This window comes from Castor canadensis, chromosome 12, assembly GCF_047511655.1.
Source record: "Castor canadensis chromosome 12, mCasCan1.hap1v2, whole genome shotgun sequence".
Taxonomy (NCBI): domain Eukaryota; kingdom Metazoa; phylum Chordata; class Mammalia; order Rodentia; family Castoridae; genus Castor; species Castor canadensis.
Window position 1 is genome coordinate 120,067,582 of NC_133397.1, and position 21,493 is coordinate 120,089,074.

The 21,493-nt window shown below is 34.4% G+C and overlaps 3 protein-coding genes across 4 annotated transcripts in view; all 3 read right to left on the reverse strand.

The window, feature by feature from the left end:
• The window catches only part of LOC141410403 (pancreatic alpha-amylase-like), a 32,646-nt gene extending 26,599 nt beyond the window's left edge, over positions 1-6,047 (reverse strand). The window contains exon 1 of one of the 2 annotated variants that reach the window (XM_074050880.1): positions 2,569-2,707. The gene's annotated coding sequence lies outside the window, so the exon portion shown is untranslated. Of the gene's footprint in view, positions 1-2,568; positions 2,708-5,921 lie in introns of those variants that run through there. The other variant, XM_020182217.2, reaches the window with a different exon arrangement.
• Positions 4,065-18,406, reverse strand: LOC109698190 (pancreatic alpha-amylase). Its single transcript, XM_020182216.2, has 11 exons — positions 18,150-18,406; positions 12,810-13,023; positions 12,333-12,479; positions 11,136-11,333; positions 10,188-10,418; positions 9,850-9,983; positions 8,923-9,045; positions 8,727-8,826; positions 6,154-6,272; positions 5,922-6,047; positions 4,065-4,293 (listed from the first exon to the last, which is right to left on the reverse strand). The coding sequence occupies exons 2-11, from the start codon at positions 12,975-12,977 to the stop codon at positions 4,104-4,106; spliced, it is 1,536 nt and encodes a 511-aa protein (XP_020037805.1). The 5' UTR covers positions 12,978-13,023; positions 18,150-18,406; the 3' UTR covers positions 4,065-4,103.
• Positions 18,149-21,493, reverse strand: part of LOC109698189 (pancreatic alpha-amylase-like) — a 49,215-nt gene continuing 45,870 nt past the window's right edge. Inside the window, exon 11 of the mRNA XM_074050881.1 lies at positions 18,149-18,237. Within this exon, the coding sequence (XP_073906982.1) occupies positions 18,234-18,237 (4 nt within the window). The 3' untranslated portion in view covers positions 18,149-18,233. The remainder of the gene's footprint in view (positions 18,238-21,493) is intronic.

Consider the following 21,493-nt stretch of genomic DNA (forward strand, 5'->3'; position numbering starts at 1 on the left):
CCCAAAAACTCTTAGACACCATACACAGCTGCAGCAATGTAGTAGGACACAAAATCAACTTACAAAAATCAGTAGCCTTTCTATACACCAACAATTTATAAATTGAGAAAGAATATAGGAAAAACAATTCCATTTACAATAGCCTCAAAAAATCAAATACTTAGAAATAAACTTAACAATGGATGTAAAAGACCTCTACAAGGAGAGCTACAAAACACTAAAGAAAGAGATCAAAGTAGACTACAGAAGGTGGAAAGATCTGCCATGCTCATGGATTGACAGAATCAGCATAGTCAAAATGACTTTACTACTAAAAGCAATCTACACATTCAATGCAATTCCCATAAAAATCCCAATGACATTCATCACAGAGATTGAAAAATCTACTCTAAAGTTCATTTGGAAACACAAAAGACCACAAATAGCCAAGGCAATACTAAGCAAAAAGCAATGCTAGAGGTTATCACAATACCTGACTTCAAACTATACTACAGAACCATACCAATAAAAACAGCATAGTACTGACACAAACACAGATATGAAGACCAGTTTAACATAATAGAAGACCCGGATATGAATCCACACAGTTACATCCACCTTATTTTTGACAAAGGCACCAAAAACATACTATGAAGAAAAGACAGCCTCTTCAACAAATGTTGCTGGGAAAAGTAGTTATCTGCCTGCAGAAAACTGAAAGTAGGTCCACGCCTGTCACCCTGTACTAGTATCTACTCAAAGTGGGTGAAGGACCTTAATATCAGACCCTAAACCTTGAAGTTAGTACAGGAAAGAACTGGGAATACTCTGGAAACAATAGGTATTGGCAAGGACTTCCTCAGTACAACACCAGCAGCTCAGCAACTAGGAGAAAGGATAGACAAATGGGACTACATGAAATTAAAAAGCTTCTGAACAACAAAAGAAATGGTCTCTAAATTGAAGAGACCACCCACAAAGTGGGAGAAAATTGCTGGTTATACATCAGAAAAAGAACTAATAACCAGAATATACAGGGAGCTTAAAAAGTAAACTCCCTAGAAATCAATGAACCAATAAAGAAGCACACAATGGAACTAAACAGAACTTTTTCAAAGGAAGAAGTCCAAATGGCCAAAAAACTTATGAAAAAATGTTCACCATCCTTTGCCATAAAGGAAATGTCAGTCAAAACAATATTAAGATTCTACCTCACTCCTGTTAGAATAGCCATCCTCAAGACCACCAACTACAAATGTTGGCAAGGCTGCAGTGAGAAAGGAAAACTCATACACTGCTGGTGGGAATGCAAGCTAGTACAACTACACTGGAAAACAATATGGAGGCTTCTTAAAAGACTAAACATAGATCTGCCATATGATCCAGCAATCCCACTTCTAAGGATACACCCAAAGGAATGCAACCCAGGTTATTCCATAGTCACCCACACACCCAAGTTTATTGCAGCACTATTCACAATAGCCAAGTTATGAAAACAGTCAAGATGTCCCACTACTGATGAATGGATTTTAAAAATGTGGTATTCATACACAATGGAATTTTATTCAGCCACAAAGAAGAATAAAATTTTGTCATTCGCAAGTAAATGGATGGAACTGGAGAACATCATCTTAAGAGAAGTTAGCCAGGCTCAGAAATCTAAAAATCACTTGTTCTCCCTCATATGCAGAATATAGACCTAAGACAAATTCGATAGCATTATTGGATATCAGTCACACAATAAGGGCAGAACACATATGGGATGAATGGGGAAAGGGAAAGAACCTAAAACTTGAATATGGCTGATGTGCCCACTGTAGGTGAGCAAATACAATAATCTTAAACTGGCAGAAGCCATTATGGGAAGGGGAGCAAGAAGTAGTGAAGAGGTCTGGTAGAGATGAACCAATGTGGGTTGTAATACAACTGTACATGGAAGCAATGCTAGGAATCTCTCTGTATAGCTATCTCTACATCCAATTAGCAAAAATGCTCTGTCTTGTTGGTTTCTCTTCAACAAAATTGGAGAACAAGAGAGCAGAACAGGAACTTCCTGGAAGAGACAGAGGGTGGGAGGGTGGGAGGAGGGGGTGAGGAGCAGGGGAAGAGGTGGCCCAAACAATGTATACATGTATGAATAAATATTAAAAAAATAAAAATATTATTGGACATGGATCACAAACTAAGGGGAGAACCCACACAGGAGGAATAGGGAAAGGGAAGGAAACCTAAAACTTGAATGTGGTTGATGTTCTTAGTGTAGAGAAGCGAATATAATAGTCTTAAACTGGCAGAGACCACTATGGAAAGGAGAACAGGAAGTATTGAAGAGGTCTGGTAGAGATGAACCAATGCAGGTTGCAATACACAAGTCTATGGAAGCAATGCTAGGAATCTGTCTGTATGGCTATCTTTTTCTCAAACTACCAAAAATGCTATGTCTTTCTTAATATCTCTTATTTGGAGAACAAGAGTGTGGAACAGGTTCTGCCTGGATGTTGGGTGTGGGGGAGGTGGCCCAAACAATGTATACACATGTGAGTAAGTGTAAAAATGATAAAAATTTAAAAAAAAATAAAAGAAACTCACTATCTTGGGATCCTATGAAGGTCTCAGAAGAACTTCCTTAATTCCTCCTGAGGACAGCATCCTCAATGACCTAACAACTTCCCAGTTGGCTCCACCTCTTAATGATCCATACTTCTGGCATCATCACAGTAGGAACCAAGCCTCCATCATGGACCCTTGGGTGAAGAGCCACAATCATAACAAAGCATGACTTTGTAGTTGAAAGAATGTAGTGCATGTAATCCAAGGGGACCAGTGCAACCAAAGGTAGCTATAACAAAAATATATAAATGGCATAGCATAATTCACTCAAGGGGAAGGAATGGCCTTTGTTAAGATGAGGTACATTCTTATCATGATGTAGGAAAAAAGAAAACTCTAAGGCAATTATAGAACAATTCTCCAAGTGGTCATAGACCAACCTAGTTTTTTCCCCTTTCATGCATGTAACTCTCAACAACAATTGAGGAAGAACTGGCATGAAAAACCCACACTTTTTCTGTCCTTTCAAAGAGAGGATATCCTCCAACACAGACCCAGTGTGACTCCTGAGGTATGCAATCTAGGGCAGGCTTCTTTCTGGTGTCCCTGTGCTGTGCACCAAATGGGGCAGATGCAGATGACACTCTATCTGACCTAGGCAGATTGCCTAATCCTTGGAAGTGTGCCTTACCATAAATGCTAGGCTTCTGATGTCCATTGCTGCCTATCAGTAACTAATAAACCTGTTTCATGCAACTTCTTATTTGTGTATGTATTTTGTTTCATAAGATTTATCAAATAGAAGAAATTGCAGCCCAAAATTCAGTGGGCTGATATGGTAACCTATGCACAGTGAATCTGTTTCACAGCAAGAAAATAACTAAGAGCTACAAGATGATCTAATTGAAGCCAAAAAAGACAATATAAAGTCAAAATGGTGTAGAATAAATAGATGACTGAGAAGAAAACCTGGTGCTCATAGTGTCATGAAAGCCCTAAACAAACATCCATATAGAGGTAAACAACGAAAAGCCCTACTATAGCAAGTCTAAGCAATAGAGAGAAAATAAAAGACTATAGAGAAAATTGGAAGGTATTCTTGTGAGCTCACTGTTGTTAAAAATTATAGATAGTATCATGTAATTTTCTTCTGTTTTCAGTTCTATCAATTGCAAAAGTGCTTTCTTACTGTGGAAAATGCAGGAGAGAGCTATTTTGGATGAAAATCATTATTAAACCAGAAATTGACAGGAACACTGTATGGGAGAAGTATAGACAAACAAATTAGACATGCATACTGGAAAAATGGTATTAGTGACAAAAATTTGTCAGCATGCCTTTCTGTGGTCTGAGAAATTGCTTTGAAAAATTGGCTAAAGCAGATTTTCCAAAACATAGTAACATCTTTTTTGTAGTTATTTCATAATTGTACAAGTATATGTAGGTTATTTATGTCTTAAGGCTTTTTAAAGTTGACTACTTATAAGTTTAAATAAAAGTTAAATTATAAGAATTAATACAAGAAAAGAAACACACTTGGTTATTGCTCTTTATACATGCATTTAATTTGCATTTTATAATCTTGATTCTGCATGAATTGCAATAAATGGGTCTTCAGCAGAGTTACTAATAGAAAACTGAGCATTGCCATCATCAGAAACAGAGATTTCAATTCCTGTGCAATTGCCATGAACTTTATCTCCAGAAATGACATCACAATATGTGCCAGCAGGAAGGCCAGTTTGCAAAGTGGATGACATTGACCTGGAAAATAAAGCTAACATTTAACTTAAATTCAACACAGTCGAATGCAAGAATGCTGGCTGTCTCTAAAGCAAATAAACTTTGCACTTTAGAGCTCTAAGCAATCAATCCAAAGAGAGACCTCTCCATGGGCAGAAAAGTATTCCCAGGAGAAATGTGACCATACCAGAGACCTAGTGATGTCCTAGTCAGTGGTGAATAATAACAAAAGTGAAAAATGAAAAATGTCAGCAAAGGTATTTGAAAGGAATTGTCACCCTAAGATTAAAGTATTACCTATGGTAAACTAAATATTTTGAATTTTTCACTTTTGAACTTAAGAAAATATTACTTATTTTAAGGAATTTAAATGTCTTTATTCTTTCAAAATAAATTTTTAATCAAGAGACTAAAAACAATTTGGGCTAGAAGTAAATACAGCTTAGTATTTCTATGAATAAGTAATAGTATGAAAGACGATGGCGTTTTGTATTTTTTTTTTGATTCTTTCATCCAGAAAAGACAGAAATTAAAGAACTAGCTATAGACTCAAAAAGGGGAGATATTTGATTGACTTATTATTTAGCGAGTAAAATATAATTTAAGCTAAAATGACCTAAACATAAGTGTAAGGTGGCTTTGGACTGAGACACTTCAACTGTTTGCAAAGTGGTTTTCAGAGCCAAAGTTCTATATATGAGGGAATCATGAGCATAGAAGAATGGAATGTAAGTATGACAAGTGATATGACATGGCCAGCAATCAAAAGTACTTCAACTAAACTAAAAAATCCCTCGAGGAAAATCATTGATGAGAATATATATAGTTCTTATAGATACACTTTAAAAATATTATTTGTCATACAGAGAGAGAGAAGAAAATAATTTATTTTTTAAAAAGGGAACAAAAACAGGAGTACCTGAGATACAGAGTTCCAAAAAAAAACCCCAAAATATACCAATACTGAGACTGCATTTACATTATTTTACAAGTATATTTTGTGGAGAGTATCGAGTAAAAATAAAAATGAGCACTATATATATATATATATATATATGTCTGTATGCATTCAGCTGCACATATGTGCACAAGAAATTGCAAGAGTGCATAAAGCAAACTCCACTTAAATAAAAAAATCTTCATAAAATACAGGAACAAAATAGGAGCCATCACTTTCCTTCTTCACTTTTTTTTTGTGGTACTGATAGTTGAACTCAGGGCCCTGTGCTTGCTAGGGCTAGTGACTTAAATTACTGTGCCAGACATTTTGGTGTTGGTTATTTTTTGAGAGCGGGTCTCACTTTATGCCCAAGCCAGGACTGTGATCTTCCCATTTGTACTTCTCCACCTAGCTAAGATGGTAGTTATGTAGGACCACTCACCACATTCAGCCATTGGTTAATATGGGGTCTCACAAACTTTTTGCCCTGGTTGGCCTTAAACTGCTATCCTCTAGAACTGCACCTCTCCAGTAGCTAAGATTACATCATAAATCACTGTGCCCAGATTTCTGAACTTTTCTGATCTCTATTTTTCCTTAAACCAACTAAAAGATTTTCTTCAGATATGAAAAAAGTAAAGGAACAAGGGGAAAAATCAATTAAAAGCCTAATAATATAAAATATGATTTTTAACTGAGAGCTACTTACCAGTCATCATTGTTAAAGACAATGAATCCTCTGTTTCCTCTTCCAAAGGCTACTTGGTTGCTACCATTATCCCACCAGTTTGTAAAAGGCTGGCCATCAACTACGTTTCTGAAGATAACCATGTTCCTAAAAGCACAATGTCATATGAATTTCTGGTACCATTAAACTTCTAGACATTAAAAAAATAAGTTAAGAATCCTATTAGAGGATATCTGTGAATAAACATTCCCACCTTATTTGACGCCATCGATGTTCACAGACCCAACCATTGCCACAAGTAGTGTCTTCATTAATGGTTACTTCTTTAATTATTCCATTATTATTGGGTGGCCCAATCCAATCATTAACATCCTTAATTATGAAAAACAAGAAACTCAGATTGTTAACATACATGTATTTGTCTCTTCCTTCTTCATTACACCAAACCCAATCTATTCTGCTGCCCATGTCTCTGCCATGTCACTTAAAACCTAATTCTTTCAGTATATTTATAGTCCTTATCATGTCTTTACACTCTTGTTTTCTAGGACAATTCAATGTCATTGAAACTACAAGTGCATTGGTGTCAGATACATTGGGATTAAATATAGGCTTGAAAGAACCAGCCTAAAAATCTTAGTCAATGTACATAACTTCTCTGTGCCTCAGTTTCCTCATTTGTAAACTAGGGATATTGCTTGGTTCCTATAAAATTATGTAATGTATGTGAAAATGCTTGGAACAGAAAAATTTCCAAATTAATATCATTTGATTTTATACTATCTTTTGGATAAGTATACTAACCAACATATCCTGTTATTTTTTACAAAATTAACGAAAGTTTTCATTTTTTCTAATATTTGGAACATTAAAAGATATATCCAAAAAATAACTCTAGAAAGGTTAACATCATAAAACTGAAACTAAGAGGTTTGAGCATGTAGAAGTTTTAGTAAAGTGGAAATTTTGTAGGAAAAAGGGAATTGGAAATAATCCATGACTACTGACATCAGAAGACCAATTAGTGGAAATATCAGAAGTGACACATTCTAAATATCAAATCTAGACTACAATGGAATGTTGTGCCACACAGAATAGCAGGCTTTTCTCAAATTGATCAGAATCTAGCAAAATGGCTAGATAAATATCTGTCATGTAGGAAAAAGGACTTGTTACTATAGGTATGAAGATTCTATATGGTGTTGGTTTTGACATCCTTAGTTTAAAAAAGGAAACCTTTCTTATTTCTCAGTTTCTTTTTCAAATTGCTGTTAAGATTAATATGTTTTCCAGCACTAACAACAGGTGTTGGCAAGGATGCAGGGAAAAAGGAACCCTCTTACACTGCTGGTGGGAAAGTAAACTAGTACAACCACTATGGAAAATAATTTGAAAATCTGAACATTGATTCTGAAATAATGAAAAATCTGAACATTGATCTACCATATGATCCAGAAATACCACTCTTGGGGATATACCCAAAAGACTGTGACACAGGTTACTCCAGAGGCACCTGCACACCCATGTTTATTGCAGCACTATTCACAATAGCCAAGTTATGGAAACAGCCAAGATGCCCCACTACTGACGAATGGATCAAGAAAATGTGGTATTTATATACAATGGAATTTTATGCAGCCATGAAGAAGAATGAAATGTTATCATTCACAGGTAAATGGATGGAATTGGAGAACATCATTCTGAGTGAGGTTAGCCTGGCCCAAAAGAACAAAAATCCTATGTTCTCCTTCATATGTGGACATAAGATCAAGGACAAACACAACAAGGGGATTGGACTTTGATCACATGATAAAGAGAGAGCACACAAGAGAGGTATGAGGATAGGTAAGACACCCAAAAAATTAGATAGCATTTGTTGCCCTCAACGCAGAGAAACTAAAGCAGATACTTTAAAGCAACTAAGGCTAATAGGAGAAGGGGACCAGGAACTAGAGAAAAGGTTAGTTCGAGAAGAATTAACCTAGAAGGTAACACACATGCACAGGAAATCAATGCGAGTCAACTCCCTGTACAGCTATCCTTATCTCAACTAACAAAAACCCTGGGTTCTTCCTATTATTGCTTATACTCTCTCTTCAACAAAATTAAGAGATAAGGGCAGAATAGTTTCTGCCTGGTAGCGAGGGGTAAGGGGGGGTAAGGGAGGGAGTCGGGGGGGGGTAAGGGAAGGGGCGGGGGAAGGGGGGAGAAATCATCCAAACATTGTACGCACATATGAATAAAATGAAAATAAAAAAAATAATATGTTTGCTATATTCTTCAATATTTTTCTCATTCTTTTTCCTGGAATAATAGTTTGCAAATTTCTGTTCTTCAGAATACCTTTTCTTTCTTATATATTTTCCTACTTAATCTCAGCTCAACTGAATCATTTCTTTGCATTCCATAGAAAAAAATTTAAAAGTGTTTAACAATATTTATATTGCTCACACCCCAGGCATGAACTGCTTTACGTTCTTTAAAATGCATAGTGTTAACATGTATAATTCCCATATCAACTCTATGAATTAGATACATATGAAGTGTACATATTTTATCCTGCTCTTATTTTTAGGGTATTTTTTCTTGGCATCAGAGGTAGGTATTTGTCCTATTTCTGAAACAATTTTCATACTTTTTAATAACAGGGTACTTAAATTTTGCTTCTTTAATATTGTTTCCACAATTAAATAAGAGCTCAGTATCAGGTTTACATTTAAATAAACACTTGATGAAACACTCAATGTAATTACCTAATGTGAAATTAAAACAGAACTACTCCCCATTTCTTGAGAAAAACATATTTAAAACAACCCTAAAACTTACTTTTCCATTCTCAAAATATCTTGGCCAATGGTAGCTTGACATTACTCGTGGAAACCCATAAGGGTGAGCAAGCATAAATCCAACTGCCATTTTATACAGTCTGAAAGTTACAAAATGATATTATAATAGAAGAATAAAATATTGTTACCATAATTATAAAAGCAATTAAAAAGAAGTAGAGAACTTTGTTTCCTACCTAGCATCCCAGAATGTAAGAATGGATGCTCCTCCAGCCCCGTGTCCTCGTTGATTGTCATGGTTGTCGATAAAGACAAGGGCTCTGTCAGAAGGTATGAAACCCCAACCTTTTCCCCAGTTCCTATAAAAAATGTTTACACATATATATTTGCTTACAGCAGACTTAAAGTAACCTAAGTCATCATCTATTTTTATATATTGTCCTCAGAACAATTCTCTAATTAAGTGACTATTCCATAAAATTTTCTTGTGTGTATGTGTGTAGGTGTGCGCATATGTAATCTACAGATGTTCTCCATGTTTGTAAGGGTAGATAGACTATCTTCATTCCACTCATATTACCCATAAAACTTGTTATTACTAAAAAAGATCCTTTTAGGAGCTTCAGTATATTATAATTTAAATGAATTCCAGAAGTGTCAACATTCATATCACATTATACACAACAGCAAAAATGGGTTAAACTGAGATTTCATTACTGTATTGTTAAGAGTATAAACATTTTAATATTTCAAGTAGGATCCTTTTCACAATAACCTGGCTTTAAGAGACTATAAGCAAGCATTACTGAAATCTAGTACACCCATGTTATACATTGATAAAAGTCTCTAGGTGATATTTGGATTTATAGAATACTTCTTTGTAAATGGCATTCTAAATAAGAAAGAAGATGAATTAGGGTTTAATGAGCAATTACACTTATTATTAACGATCAACTTCTCCACACTTGCCAAATGGGAAGGCTCTAAGAAGATAATTCATATTGGAATAATATGGCCAATAGTGCTGTGAAATAATTCAATTTATAAATTATTTTGGAACTGAAAGAATGGCTCAAGTTGTAGAGTACCTCCCTGCCTGCCTAACAAATATGAAGCCCCAAGTTCAAACCCCAATACTGCAAAAAAAAATTAATTTTATTTACTTTAAGTAAGCCATCTTTTCTCCATTCCACTTGCGGATAACTGTTCCCAGTTTTGTACCATACTTGAACTCTGTCACACGGCCAGTTCCAAAGTACTCACTAGTTGTAAATTCATCACCACCCAGATCAATCACCTAGTGAAAATATAAGAGGAAAATCTGTGAACACAGGAACTTTCAAATATTTTAATATAATCTCTGAATAAAAACAGGCAAAGGAATACTGGTTTACATAAATGAGCCTACAGAAATTGTATGTCTACTTAAATCTGTCACTTGTTTTCTAATCACTAAAGTAGTATCACTTTATATGCACATATAGGCATCATATCAATGTACCTCTTGGTAAATGAAAGGCCTGCTTCCTTCAGGGAACCAGCTTATGTTTAGATTATGCAGTTTGTCCACAATAGCCTTGATGTCCCCAGGCCACATGTGCTTAGAAGCATCAAGTCTGAACCCTGCTACTCCAATGTCGATGAGATGGTTCATATAATCAGCGATCTTGGAACGAACGTAATCTTTCCCAAGTGCAAGATCAAGAAGGCCAACCAGACGGCAATCTTTGGCCTGTTGAGGTAAACATTTTGTGACTGATTCATGAAATATCATCTCTCACCTAGGAGTTTATTTGATTAATCATTCTTTTGCTTTTTCATCAATAAACATTTCCATAATGCCTTTACATGAAACACTGTGAATATTGACATTCACTATAAATGTACCTTTGGAATATTTTTAACTGTATAAGTGGAGAATGTAGGAAATAAAGTAGATTAGCTCTTAGATGATTGCAGAAATCTTTTTCTTTCACTTTATCCTTTTTTCCTTGGTGTGTGGTGTGGTACAGGGGATGAAACCCAGGGCTTTATATATGTTAGGTTAGTGCTCTACCCTTGAGCTATATCCTAAGCCCGATAGTTGGGATGACAAACATGTTTAAATTTTGATTTAATACATTCTCTCTCTCTCTCTCTCTCTCTCTCTCTCTCTCTCTCTCTCTCTCTCTCTTTCTCTCTGTCTCATGGTTTTTTGAGGCAGAATCTCACTATGTAGCTGAGACTTGCTTTGAACTCGAGATCCATGTTTTTACCCTCCTGCATGCTGAGATTACTGGTGTGAACCACTACACACAACTGAGAGTCTTATTTTCAAGCAGTCAGTCGTGGTAAAATGTTTTCCTAAGAAATTAAAACTAGTATTTAAAATGGTATTCAAGAAACAATTGTTTGTGATTAAAACCAGAGGTAGTTTTTAATTGTGGTAATTATTTTTAGAAAACATTACCTGAGCAGCATCCCTATAGTTCTCAATGCCTCCACTTCCAGATTTGCATTTACCATCATTAAAATCCCAACCAGAATATGGAACTGCAGGAAACTCCCTGTTCTGAGCGTTGAAGTAACTTCCACAAGTACTGCCTGTCCCTGAACCTGCACCTTCACCACACATGTGGTTAATTACAGCATCCACGTAGATACGGACCTGAAAAACAAAGGCTTGACTTTAGGCAAAAATGCAGCACATTGTTGGTTAAACTACAACCTATTAAAAAATTCCAAAATATTTTCCAAAAGACCAAAAGTCAAGTATTAAAATATTCTAAAATGAAATGTAGTCCTTCTAGCAACTTGTTCAAATATTAACATAACTGATAAATGGGGAAAACCAGAAACTACCATAACTATGAAGAATTGAAAGAGCCATTGCTGAGCAGGCAGGAATCCATTGAGACAAAGAAATTAATGATTTTTTTTAATTTAGTAAGAAAGAAACAGCTGCTACTCTCTGTTTAGGAGACAGGGAGTTAGAATATTACTCTCACATTATGATCCTCATTTTAAGGAGAAAATAGCTATTCAGTGTTAAAGACAATGATGGGAAAGAAAACCCAGGAAATATGGGTGGAACTTAAATCACATAAAAATGACATTAACTATTGTAATGGAATTTCTAGTTCCTTATCAGAAAAATGTTAGTAGGAAATGTGTACAGTTATAAGGGTTAAAAGTTGAGGTTTTGCTTTACAAATAAACTGTTCTTTAAATGTATAATTGACTCTTCTTAATGAATAAATGTACATATACAAAATTTACAGAAGTTGTATATCGGATAATAGATCATTTTGAGTTACAGCTAAAGTATGAAGTAAAATTTAAATTTTTAAAAAATATGAAAAACTTTCTGGAAATATTGTGGACTCATGTATGAAAATGGAAAAATGAGGCATTTAAAACTATTCCAGGAATGGGGGACAGAAGATCAAGGAGAATGGGTGGAGGAAGTGAATTAAACTATAATATATTGTATGAACTTTTTGTCAATGTTACAATATCCCCTGTGCAGCAATATTATAATAAAAACATAATAAAATTAAAAACTAAAATTGCGAAAAATAAGCAAGTGGGAAAAAATTATTTAGAAATAGAAAAAGACATTATTTCCCTGTATAATACTTCTAAAATAAAGTTGAATTCCACTTACACCAACGTTGTTGCACCTAGTCACCATGTCTCTGAATTCATCTTCATTTCCAGATCTTGTGCATATTTTATAACTAATTGGTTGATATCTTTCCCACCAAGGTCTATAAGGACTGTTAATTACAATATTTTCATTGGGTGGAGAGATCTACAAATAAAAAAATCCTAGTAAGTTCTAATTATGGTTTATTTTATATCATTACATGCTCTAAAACTAGTCAAAGATCTAAAGCTATTATTAAAGCAATGTATTATTTTGTAACCACTTGAAATATCAGCAGCACTTTGGAGATGTTCTGCTGATGTCCTAAAGCAAAATATAAAGTTGCCAACAATACTAAATCTTTTCTTCTTCAGAAAATTCTTTTTGAGTACTGATACGTGAAGTAATATGTTGCTTTAGGTTCACTAAACTGATTAGAATACCATTTTTATAAGCACAGTAAATTCTGAAATTTATACTATGAGCAAAACTTACCTGCACCCCTCCAAATCCATGGGGAGCTAAGTATCTCTCACATTCCTTAGCAATATCAGCCCAGCGCCACTCAAACAGGTGGACAATAGATGTCCGTCCCTGTTGAGTATTTGGGGAATACTGAGCCCAGCAGAGCCCAATGACTGAAAGCAACAAAAAATACTTCATTTTGGTTTGAAGCTGTCAGTTTTCTTTCAAGTGACTATTTCTATTCCTGCAAAAAATCACAGTTTACAAAGTGAATATTAACGTTAATAAATACGTAGAGTATAAACTGTTTATTCATAATTTGGAAAGGATAATCCTTTCCAAAATGTTAACAGGGAAAGAACATTCATAAAATTTCCACAAAATCTATATTGAAGGAATATTAATTTTTTCAAACATCTGACATTTGATACATATAAACACTCATTATTTATGCATTATTTAATTAATATGAGATTTTATTACTTGCATCCTCCACTTGTAGAAGGGAAATTAAAATTATGACCAATTGAATTCACTCAGAATAGTGCTTCAACATGTGTACCTGCAAACGTTGGTAATATTCCACTTCAAAAAGAAAGCAGATAATCAATTCAGCTGTTTTCTATCCCAGATTAACTTTTAGTTACTTAAATACCACCACAAAGATTTAAGAAACTGCTGAGCTTGGTGTCTTAAGCCTATAATCCTGGCCTCTTGAAAGTGAAGATTTGTAGGATCACTGAAATCAGTCTAAGCAAAAAAGTTCTTGAGACCTCATCTCAACCAATGGCTGGGTACTGCAGTTCATGCCTGTTATTCCCAGATACATAGGGAAGTACAAATAGAAGAATCAAGGTCCAGGCCATCAAAGACATAAAGTGAGATGTTATCTCAGAATAACTAAGGCAAATGGACTGGGGCATAGCTCAAAGTGCCCAGCACTTGCCCAGCAAATACAAAGCCCTGCGTTCAAGTGCAAGCACTGTCAAGAAAAAATAATTTAAAAGACTGCCTGGGAGTGGAGCAGAGTAGAGGACCCAGAAATGAATCCATATAACTAAACCCACCTTATTTTTGACAAAGGCACCAAGAGCATACATTGCAGAAAAAACAGCCTCTTCCACAAATGTTGCTGGGAAAAGTGGTTAGCCAGCTGCAAAAAACTGAAACTAGATCTATGTCTATCACCCTGTACTAGTGTCAACTCAAAATGGATCAAGGACCTTAATATGAGACCCACAACTCTGAAGTTAGTACAGGAAGGAGCAGGAAACACTCTGGAACTAATAGGTATAGGCAAGGACTTCCTCAATAGAACCCTAGCAGTCCAGCAACTAAGAGAAAGGATGGACACATGGGACTTCAAAAAATTAAAAAGCTTTGGACAACAAAAGAAATGGTCTCTAAACTGAAGAGACCACCCACAGAGTGGGAGAAAATATTTTCCAGCTATACATCACACAAAGGACTGATAACCAGAATATACAGGGAACTTAAGCAACTAAACTCTCCCAAAATCAATGAACCAATTAAGAAATGGGCAACTGAACTAAACAGAACTTTTTCAAAAGAAGAAATTCAAATGGCCAAAAAACACATGAAAAAATGTTCACCATCTCTAGCCATAAAGGAAATGCAAATCAAAACCACACTAAGATTCCACCTCACCCCTGTTAGAATAGCTATCATCAAAAACACCAACAACAGGTGTTGGCAAGGATGTGGGGAACAAGGAACCCTCATACACTGCAGGTGGGAATGCAAGCTAGTACAACCACTCTGGAAAACAATATGAGGCTTCTTAAAAAACTAAACATATTCTGCCATATGATCCAGCAATACCACTCTTGTGGATATACCCAAAGTAATGCAACTCAGGTTACTCCAAAGGCACCTGCACACCCATGTTTATTGCAGCACTATTCACAATAGCCAAGTTATGGAAACAACCAAGATGCTCCACTACTGACGAATGGATTTTTAAAATGTGGTATTTATATACAATGAAGTTTTACTCAGCCATGAAGAAGAATGAAATCTTATCATTCGCAAGTAAATGGATGGAACTGGATAACATCATTCTGAGCGAGATTAGCCAGGTTCAGAAGACCAAAAATCGTATGTTCTCCCTCATATGCGGACTTTAGATCTAGGGCAAATACAGCAATGTTGTTGGACTTGGGTCACACACTAAGGGGAGAGCACATATGGGAGGTATGGGAATGGGTAGGAAACCCAAAACAAAAGTTTGTGATATCTCCACTGCAGAGGAACTAATACAGAAACCTTAAAACGACGTCAATATGGGAAGGTGATCGGGAAGTAGTGATGAGGTCAGGTAGAGATAAATCAATTTGGGCTGTTGATGATGATAAAATAATTACAGGTAACAATAAGAACTAACATGAAATTACAGACTAAGAAAATAGTCCATTCTCTCATTCCATTCACACTTTCCAATTGCTAATAAGTCTTTCTACTTGTCAGAAATAATTTCATATCCCCAAGAGGGACAGATGGGATAAGAAGGAATCAGCAGTGTTTTCTACCTACATTTTTTTGCAGTTTTTTCTTTTTTCTTCCTTCCTTCCTTCCTTCCTTCTTTCCTTCCTTCTTTCCTTTCTCCCTCCCTCCCCCACCCTCCTTTTCTTTCTTCTTTTCTTCCTTCCTTCTTTTCTTCCTTCAAAACTTCCTTCCTTCTTTCCCTAAGTCCATTTTCCTATTGGGCCCCTTTCTCTTCTCTCTTCTTTACCTCTCTGTCTTCCTCCTCCCCCTTTTCCTCTCCCCTTCCTTACCTCTCTCTAAGATTTTTAGTAGACCATCTTGGTTTCAAATGTATTTTTCATCATTACTTCATCAGTTAACCCTGACCTGCTGGGTTTTTAAAATAACAACTTAGCAGTTTTCACTGTGCATTTAGGGTAGTATTGAAATAAGAGATAAATGGCAGACATTATTTGGGGAATTTTACTGGCATCCCAGGATAGGTGAAGATATATAAGCATATAACTAGTTTCTACTAAGTTAATGTATTATATTTTCTCATTTCATCTTAATCTCCACCTCAAACAAGCAATCTGAAAGGCTATAGCACCTATAGGAGAGGCCTTAGAACAACTAAAATAAATTTAAGATTATTATCTAAAACTTGCCGATAAACCCTTCCTGTCTTTGTTGTCAAGAATACAGAACTCTAGTATTTTACATCTACCTCTTGGAACAGGTATCCTGAAAAGATAATCCTCACAGTTATTAATATCAATGTTCTGTTGTCCAAATCTCTTTATTTCCCTACAAAGAGGAATTTTCCATTTATTCTGAAGCTCTATACTTATTATGATGTGCCAACCGAAATAAATTAGGGATTCCTTAAAAATGTGAAATAGAGCTAAGGATGTAGCTCAGTGGTAGAACATGTGCATAGCATGTATGTAGTCCTGGGTTCAATTCCTCACCACCCCCACACACACATGAAATAGGACAAGTCATAGTATCCTAACAGAAAAGCAACACTCATTGAGGAACACCTGTGTTTGAAATTTTAATAAAATGTATCCAATGTTTAAGGGGTACAGTGTGATGCTTCAATACATATACATAATGTAAACTGATCAGACAGGTTATTTACATACTTCCTTTTCATTATCATTACTCTATGTTTGGAATCTTTAAACTCCTTTCTTCTAGTGAATCATAAGATATTTGATAGATTATTGTGACCTATAGAGACCCCATAAATGTGTGCAATTATTTTAAGTTAATCAAAATAGCTTTTAAGTTTAAGAGATGAAATGCTAGCTACAATTATTTGGTCATTGTACATGGTGTAATGTATTGAATTATCATGTTGAACTACATGAACATCTATGATTAAAAATAAATTTTATTCAGCCACAAAGAAAAATTAAATTTTGTCACTTGCAGGTAAATGGATGGAACTGGAGAACATCATCTTAAGCGAAGTTAGTCAGGCTCAAAAGGCCAAAAATCATATGTTCTTTCTTATATGCATATTATAAACCTAAAACAAATGCAGTAATATTATTGGACATGGGTCACACACTAAGGGGAGACCATGCACAGGAGGGATAGTGAAAAGGAAGAAAACCAAAAACCTGAATGTGGTTGATGTGTTCACTGTGAAACTGCAGAGGCCATTATGGGAAGGGGACTAGGAAGTAGTGAAGAGGTCTGGTAGAGATGAATCAGTTTGGGTTGTAATACACATATGCATGGAAACAACATAAAACGCCATGTTATTCTTATTATCTTTTACTCTTTTATGTTTTTTCTTCAACAAAATTGGAGAACAAGAGGACGTAACAGGTTCTGCTTGGAGGCAGGGGCAAATAATGTATACACATAAATGTAGAAATGACAAAATAAAATAAAATAAATAAAAGTGTTGATAAATTACACATTAAAAAAGCAGGATTTCTCTTAGCACATTGAGTAACATAAATTTAGTCATTGTGCTTAAACTCTTAACTTACATCACACCAGAGCCATACTTACATAAATTACAGCAATACTATTAAAATGTTAACCTAAAAGTAGACACCTCCATGAAATTTGTGTCTCTTCTTATATCTATTTATATGAAATTTTTATAAGAATTTCTTTTCTATGGGAAAGAAAATCAGTTCCAGATTCTGTTTTGTAGCATGTAAATGCATTGACATTGACCAAGAAGAGACAAATTACCTACCGTTGTCATTTGTAGTTATTAGCTTAGAGGTCTTATATTTAAGTATCTTTATAGAAAATATAAATAGAATTATTTATTATATAATTATAAATTAAATAGAGGCACCATGAAACATTTTACTGGAACTACTTTATGACATATCAATCTATTCTATTTTATCATATCTATTGTAGTCTTTCATTTTTTTTCTAGTTTTCAATATTCTAAAACTTCAGGTCGTAATATTACTATAGAATTTGGACAAGTTAGTGATTGTTCTTCATGAAAAATTTTAAGTATTTTCATAATTTCTCTGAATTTGACAAAGGGATACTGTATGATGTTCTCAAAACATTTCCCACCCATTCCCCCCACCAGAAAAAAAAATGAAAAGGAAAAAAGCAAATGAACCAATTCTTAGAATAAGTCACATGTGAAGGTTAGGAAAAAAAGGAAACGATAATCAAGTTTGCCTACTCAATCTATGAAACTAGAGAAACATTTCAAACCAAGGCTCAATTCCATTCCAACATAAATAGAACATTTTGTGCTACTGGACACTTGCTCTGTCAACAAGTCTAAAAGATTGTGACACCTGAACTATATCAATTCATGATAGAAACCACTTATTTCAAGACAAAAAGAAGTTATGTGAGACTCAAAAAAAAAGTCAAATAACTTACCATATTCAACAATCTCCCAAACTCACAGTTCTGTTTTTCAAACATAAAATGACAAAAATCTCATGGATTGGGTTTTGAGTTCTTTTAACTGAAAAAGAAAATGCTGGATTTCAGAGTTTATAGATTTGTTATAACTTACTCTTTTTACTCTGCACTTTTACAGCCCTGCTCTAATTCTACAAATGTAATTTCTAAAAGCAGTGGTGTAATCTGAGCTGCACAACAACACCTGATCTGACCATTGCCCTTGCTTTCTTAGCAAACCACTGTCTTCCCTCCTCTGCTTAGTTGCTGCCTTGCCCTCCCAATTACGCCACTCTTGTTTGCTTTCTTTTTCTGCAATATTCTCTCCTACCATCAACTAATCTCTTCCCCTGGATCATTTACATTTATGTAGAAGAGAAAACAGTCACTTAAATAAATTTTTTTACCGTAAGTTACATATTTAATAGTTTTCCTCCACATACCAGAATAGTAATGAAAAGCAGATTATATTTAAACCTTGATGTGTCTTCCTAGAATTTTTAAGAGTCTAGGGATCCATTCAAAAGTAGTAAAAAGCTAGACTGTGTAGCGAAAACTATAGTGTATTAATGGCATTTACATATATATAATGCACTTTGCTATAGTATAAATTTATGTATAGCACACTCCACTTTCCCTCTCAGCACCCACTTCTCCATCCCTCCACAGAGTCCTCCTTCAGAATAAAGGCATGGTAACATTTTTATCATCCTCTTCATCAGCACTTTAAGTCTATATTATGCAAATCAGCAAAAACACGCAATATTAGTCTCAAAGCTTTTCTTATCTCCCATTACATTCACTTTCCTGCAATAAAATAACTTTAAATATCACACTAACATACTACTGAATCAAAAAAGTGAGATTATGATGTACACATAGTCACTGAATCAAAGGTCTAATTTTAAGTCCACATTTTGCCACTTAATATGTGAGCCTTAAAGCACTAGTATATAGATTTCACTTAGTTCCTCATTTAGGAAATGAGAATGACAGTATTGTGAATAAAAATGCAAAAGCAATTCATGACAGTTATGCTATGTTTTGAATGTTGCTTTGTAACATGCTTTATTGATCTGATTTAACACATAACCACACACATCTTGCAAGACAGAACTGAGAGTATCCCTATTCTTAATAAGATACAGAGCTACAGAGCCAGCAGGTACTACTGTTTGTTCCTACTCACATTGTAGAAAAATATTAGGACTAAGACTAGAATCTAGGCATTCAGCATCCCAATTCTCTCCAACGTCCTATAGTCTCCCTCTTTGAGTTAGGATGGAAAACAAATAAAATATTGTTGATGAGTATTTGGGGCCTATAGAAAGATTTGTTCACTTAATAATAAATAATATGTTCAGATTATTTTAGAGATAGTAAGGGTTATTCTCAGATTTCTTGTTTTATAAGTATTAATTCCAAATGGAATTGCTTTTTCCATTAAAGTTTTTACTACTAATTTACATATACATGCACAGAGAATGTACTATTGTTCATGAGTATGTAATGCTCTTCACTTTAGGGAAAATACACATCTGTGTTTTATTTGGAAATTTCCATGAAATTTGCTTTGAAAATGAAATGTGAGAAAAAAAATAATGTGCTACTTAGGATATCCTAAAGTGTTAAAAGTGTCAAAATAATGTTTTTATTTCTATAGCAAAGGGATTAATAAGGATTACCTTGTTGGTCTGAGATAAACATGAAAATAAACTTATGTCACTGAAAATGTTGAGTTTTTTGCATACTGTAACATAAACTGATTTCTCTTGATTGATACAGTCATTAGGTTCCTGTAAGCTTTCTAATGCATAACAGGTTCTGTAAGGTATTTCCTTTTCCATGGATATGGAAAGGCAAGGGAAGAATAAGTCATAGCATTAGAAAATGATAACAATGAGCAAGAATATCAGAGGAAATTATTTTACTGGTTTCTATACTTTCAGTTCTAAGTAACCTGAGAGATTTCTCATTGCTTTCTTACTTGATTAATTGATTTTGGTGGTGCTGAGAATTAAACCGGGGCTTTCCACATGCTAGGCAAGGGCTCTATCACTGAGCTACACCCCCAGTCAAGAATTTTAAAATATATTATTAAAAAATTTTTAAGATTAAAAAGCCAATCACTAATACATTGTTTTTATATTTTGTGTTTCTTTATTAAATTTTGTTTAAGAAATTTGGTTTTCTCTTATTTAAAGCCACTAACATAAATCTAATCTTGTTATTTTACTGATGCAAAAATAAGATCTAAGAATGAGACTTGTGGCATATACGTAAATAACCATTTTTGAAAGAAGCATAACTTTTGACAAAAAATAGTTGACTAGAAATAATTATGCAGGGATACCTTTGTTCTTGTATCCCAATACTAGTAATTCCTTAAATTTCTACTAGAAAAACCATTCAACTAACAAATTATAGGCTGGACAAACATATTTGCAAGATATAAGGAAGTATAATATGAATACAAGAATAATGAGTAGTCATTAAGAAGTCAAGTAGTCATTAGTAAGAAAAAAATTCTAGGTGCGAAATAGAAAGGAAAATAATAACTAGGCAAATCTCAAGAACCTCAAGTGGCCAAAAAGCATAAAAGGTCTTGCTAGCAACATGGGAAGTTCCAATTAAAGTAAGAAGTCATTGTTCATCTAAAACAAAGGCAAACATGAGAGCCTTGATAAGTTTTACACACTGGTGACTTTGTAAGGGCAACTTCGCATAACATTGAAATTTAAAATGTTCTGTGATTCCACTTATACTTAGCTAGCCTACAGAAATATTCATCTATACATACAGGAATACATGCACATAAATGTTCATTAAAACCTTTCTTTGGAAATAAATGTTTAGTGGAAACTGGCTAAATAAGATATTATTAGTAAAAGTCTACTATATGGTCTTAGTCCAATTAATATATTCTGTACTGTTCTAATCTTTTAAAAAGTCAATTTTTGACCTTGTATGTAGACAATTGTGAAAAGAACATGCTCTCTTTTTTTTCTTTGATCAAGGTAATTAAAACTCTTCAATTCGACTTGTTTTAAGAACTACTAAGATTGATAGTTTAAATATCTCCACTGTAACTGTGAAATTACCTTTATTTCTTAGTATTGTGTTTTTCTGCATTATCTATTTAAAACATGAATTAAAAGGCTAGTAAACAATTTGAAATTGTTGATTTTCTATCCAGAGAGCCAAAGATTTTAAATTATAAAGTATAATAATTTATCTTGGTTATTCATTTGGTCTTAAATTTATTTCGTCCAGTGCTAATAAAGCTATACTAGCCTTTCTTTGATCACAGTTCTCACAGA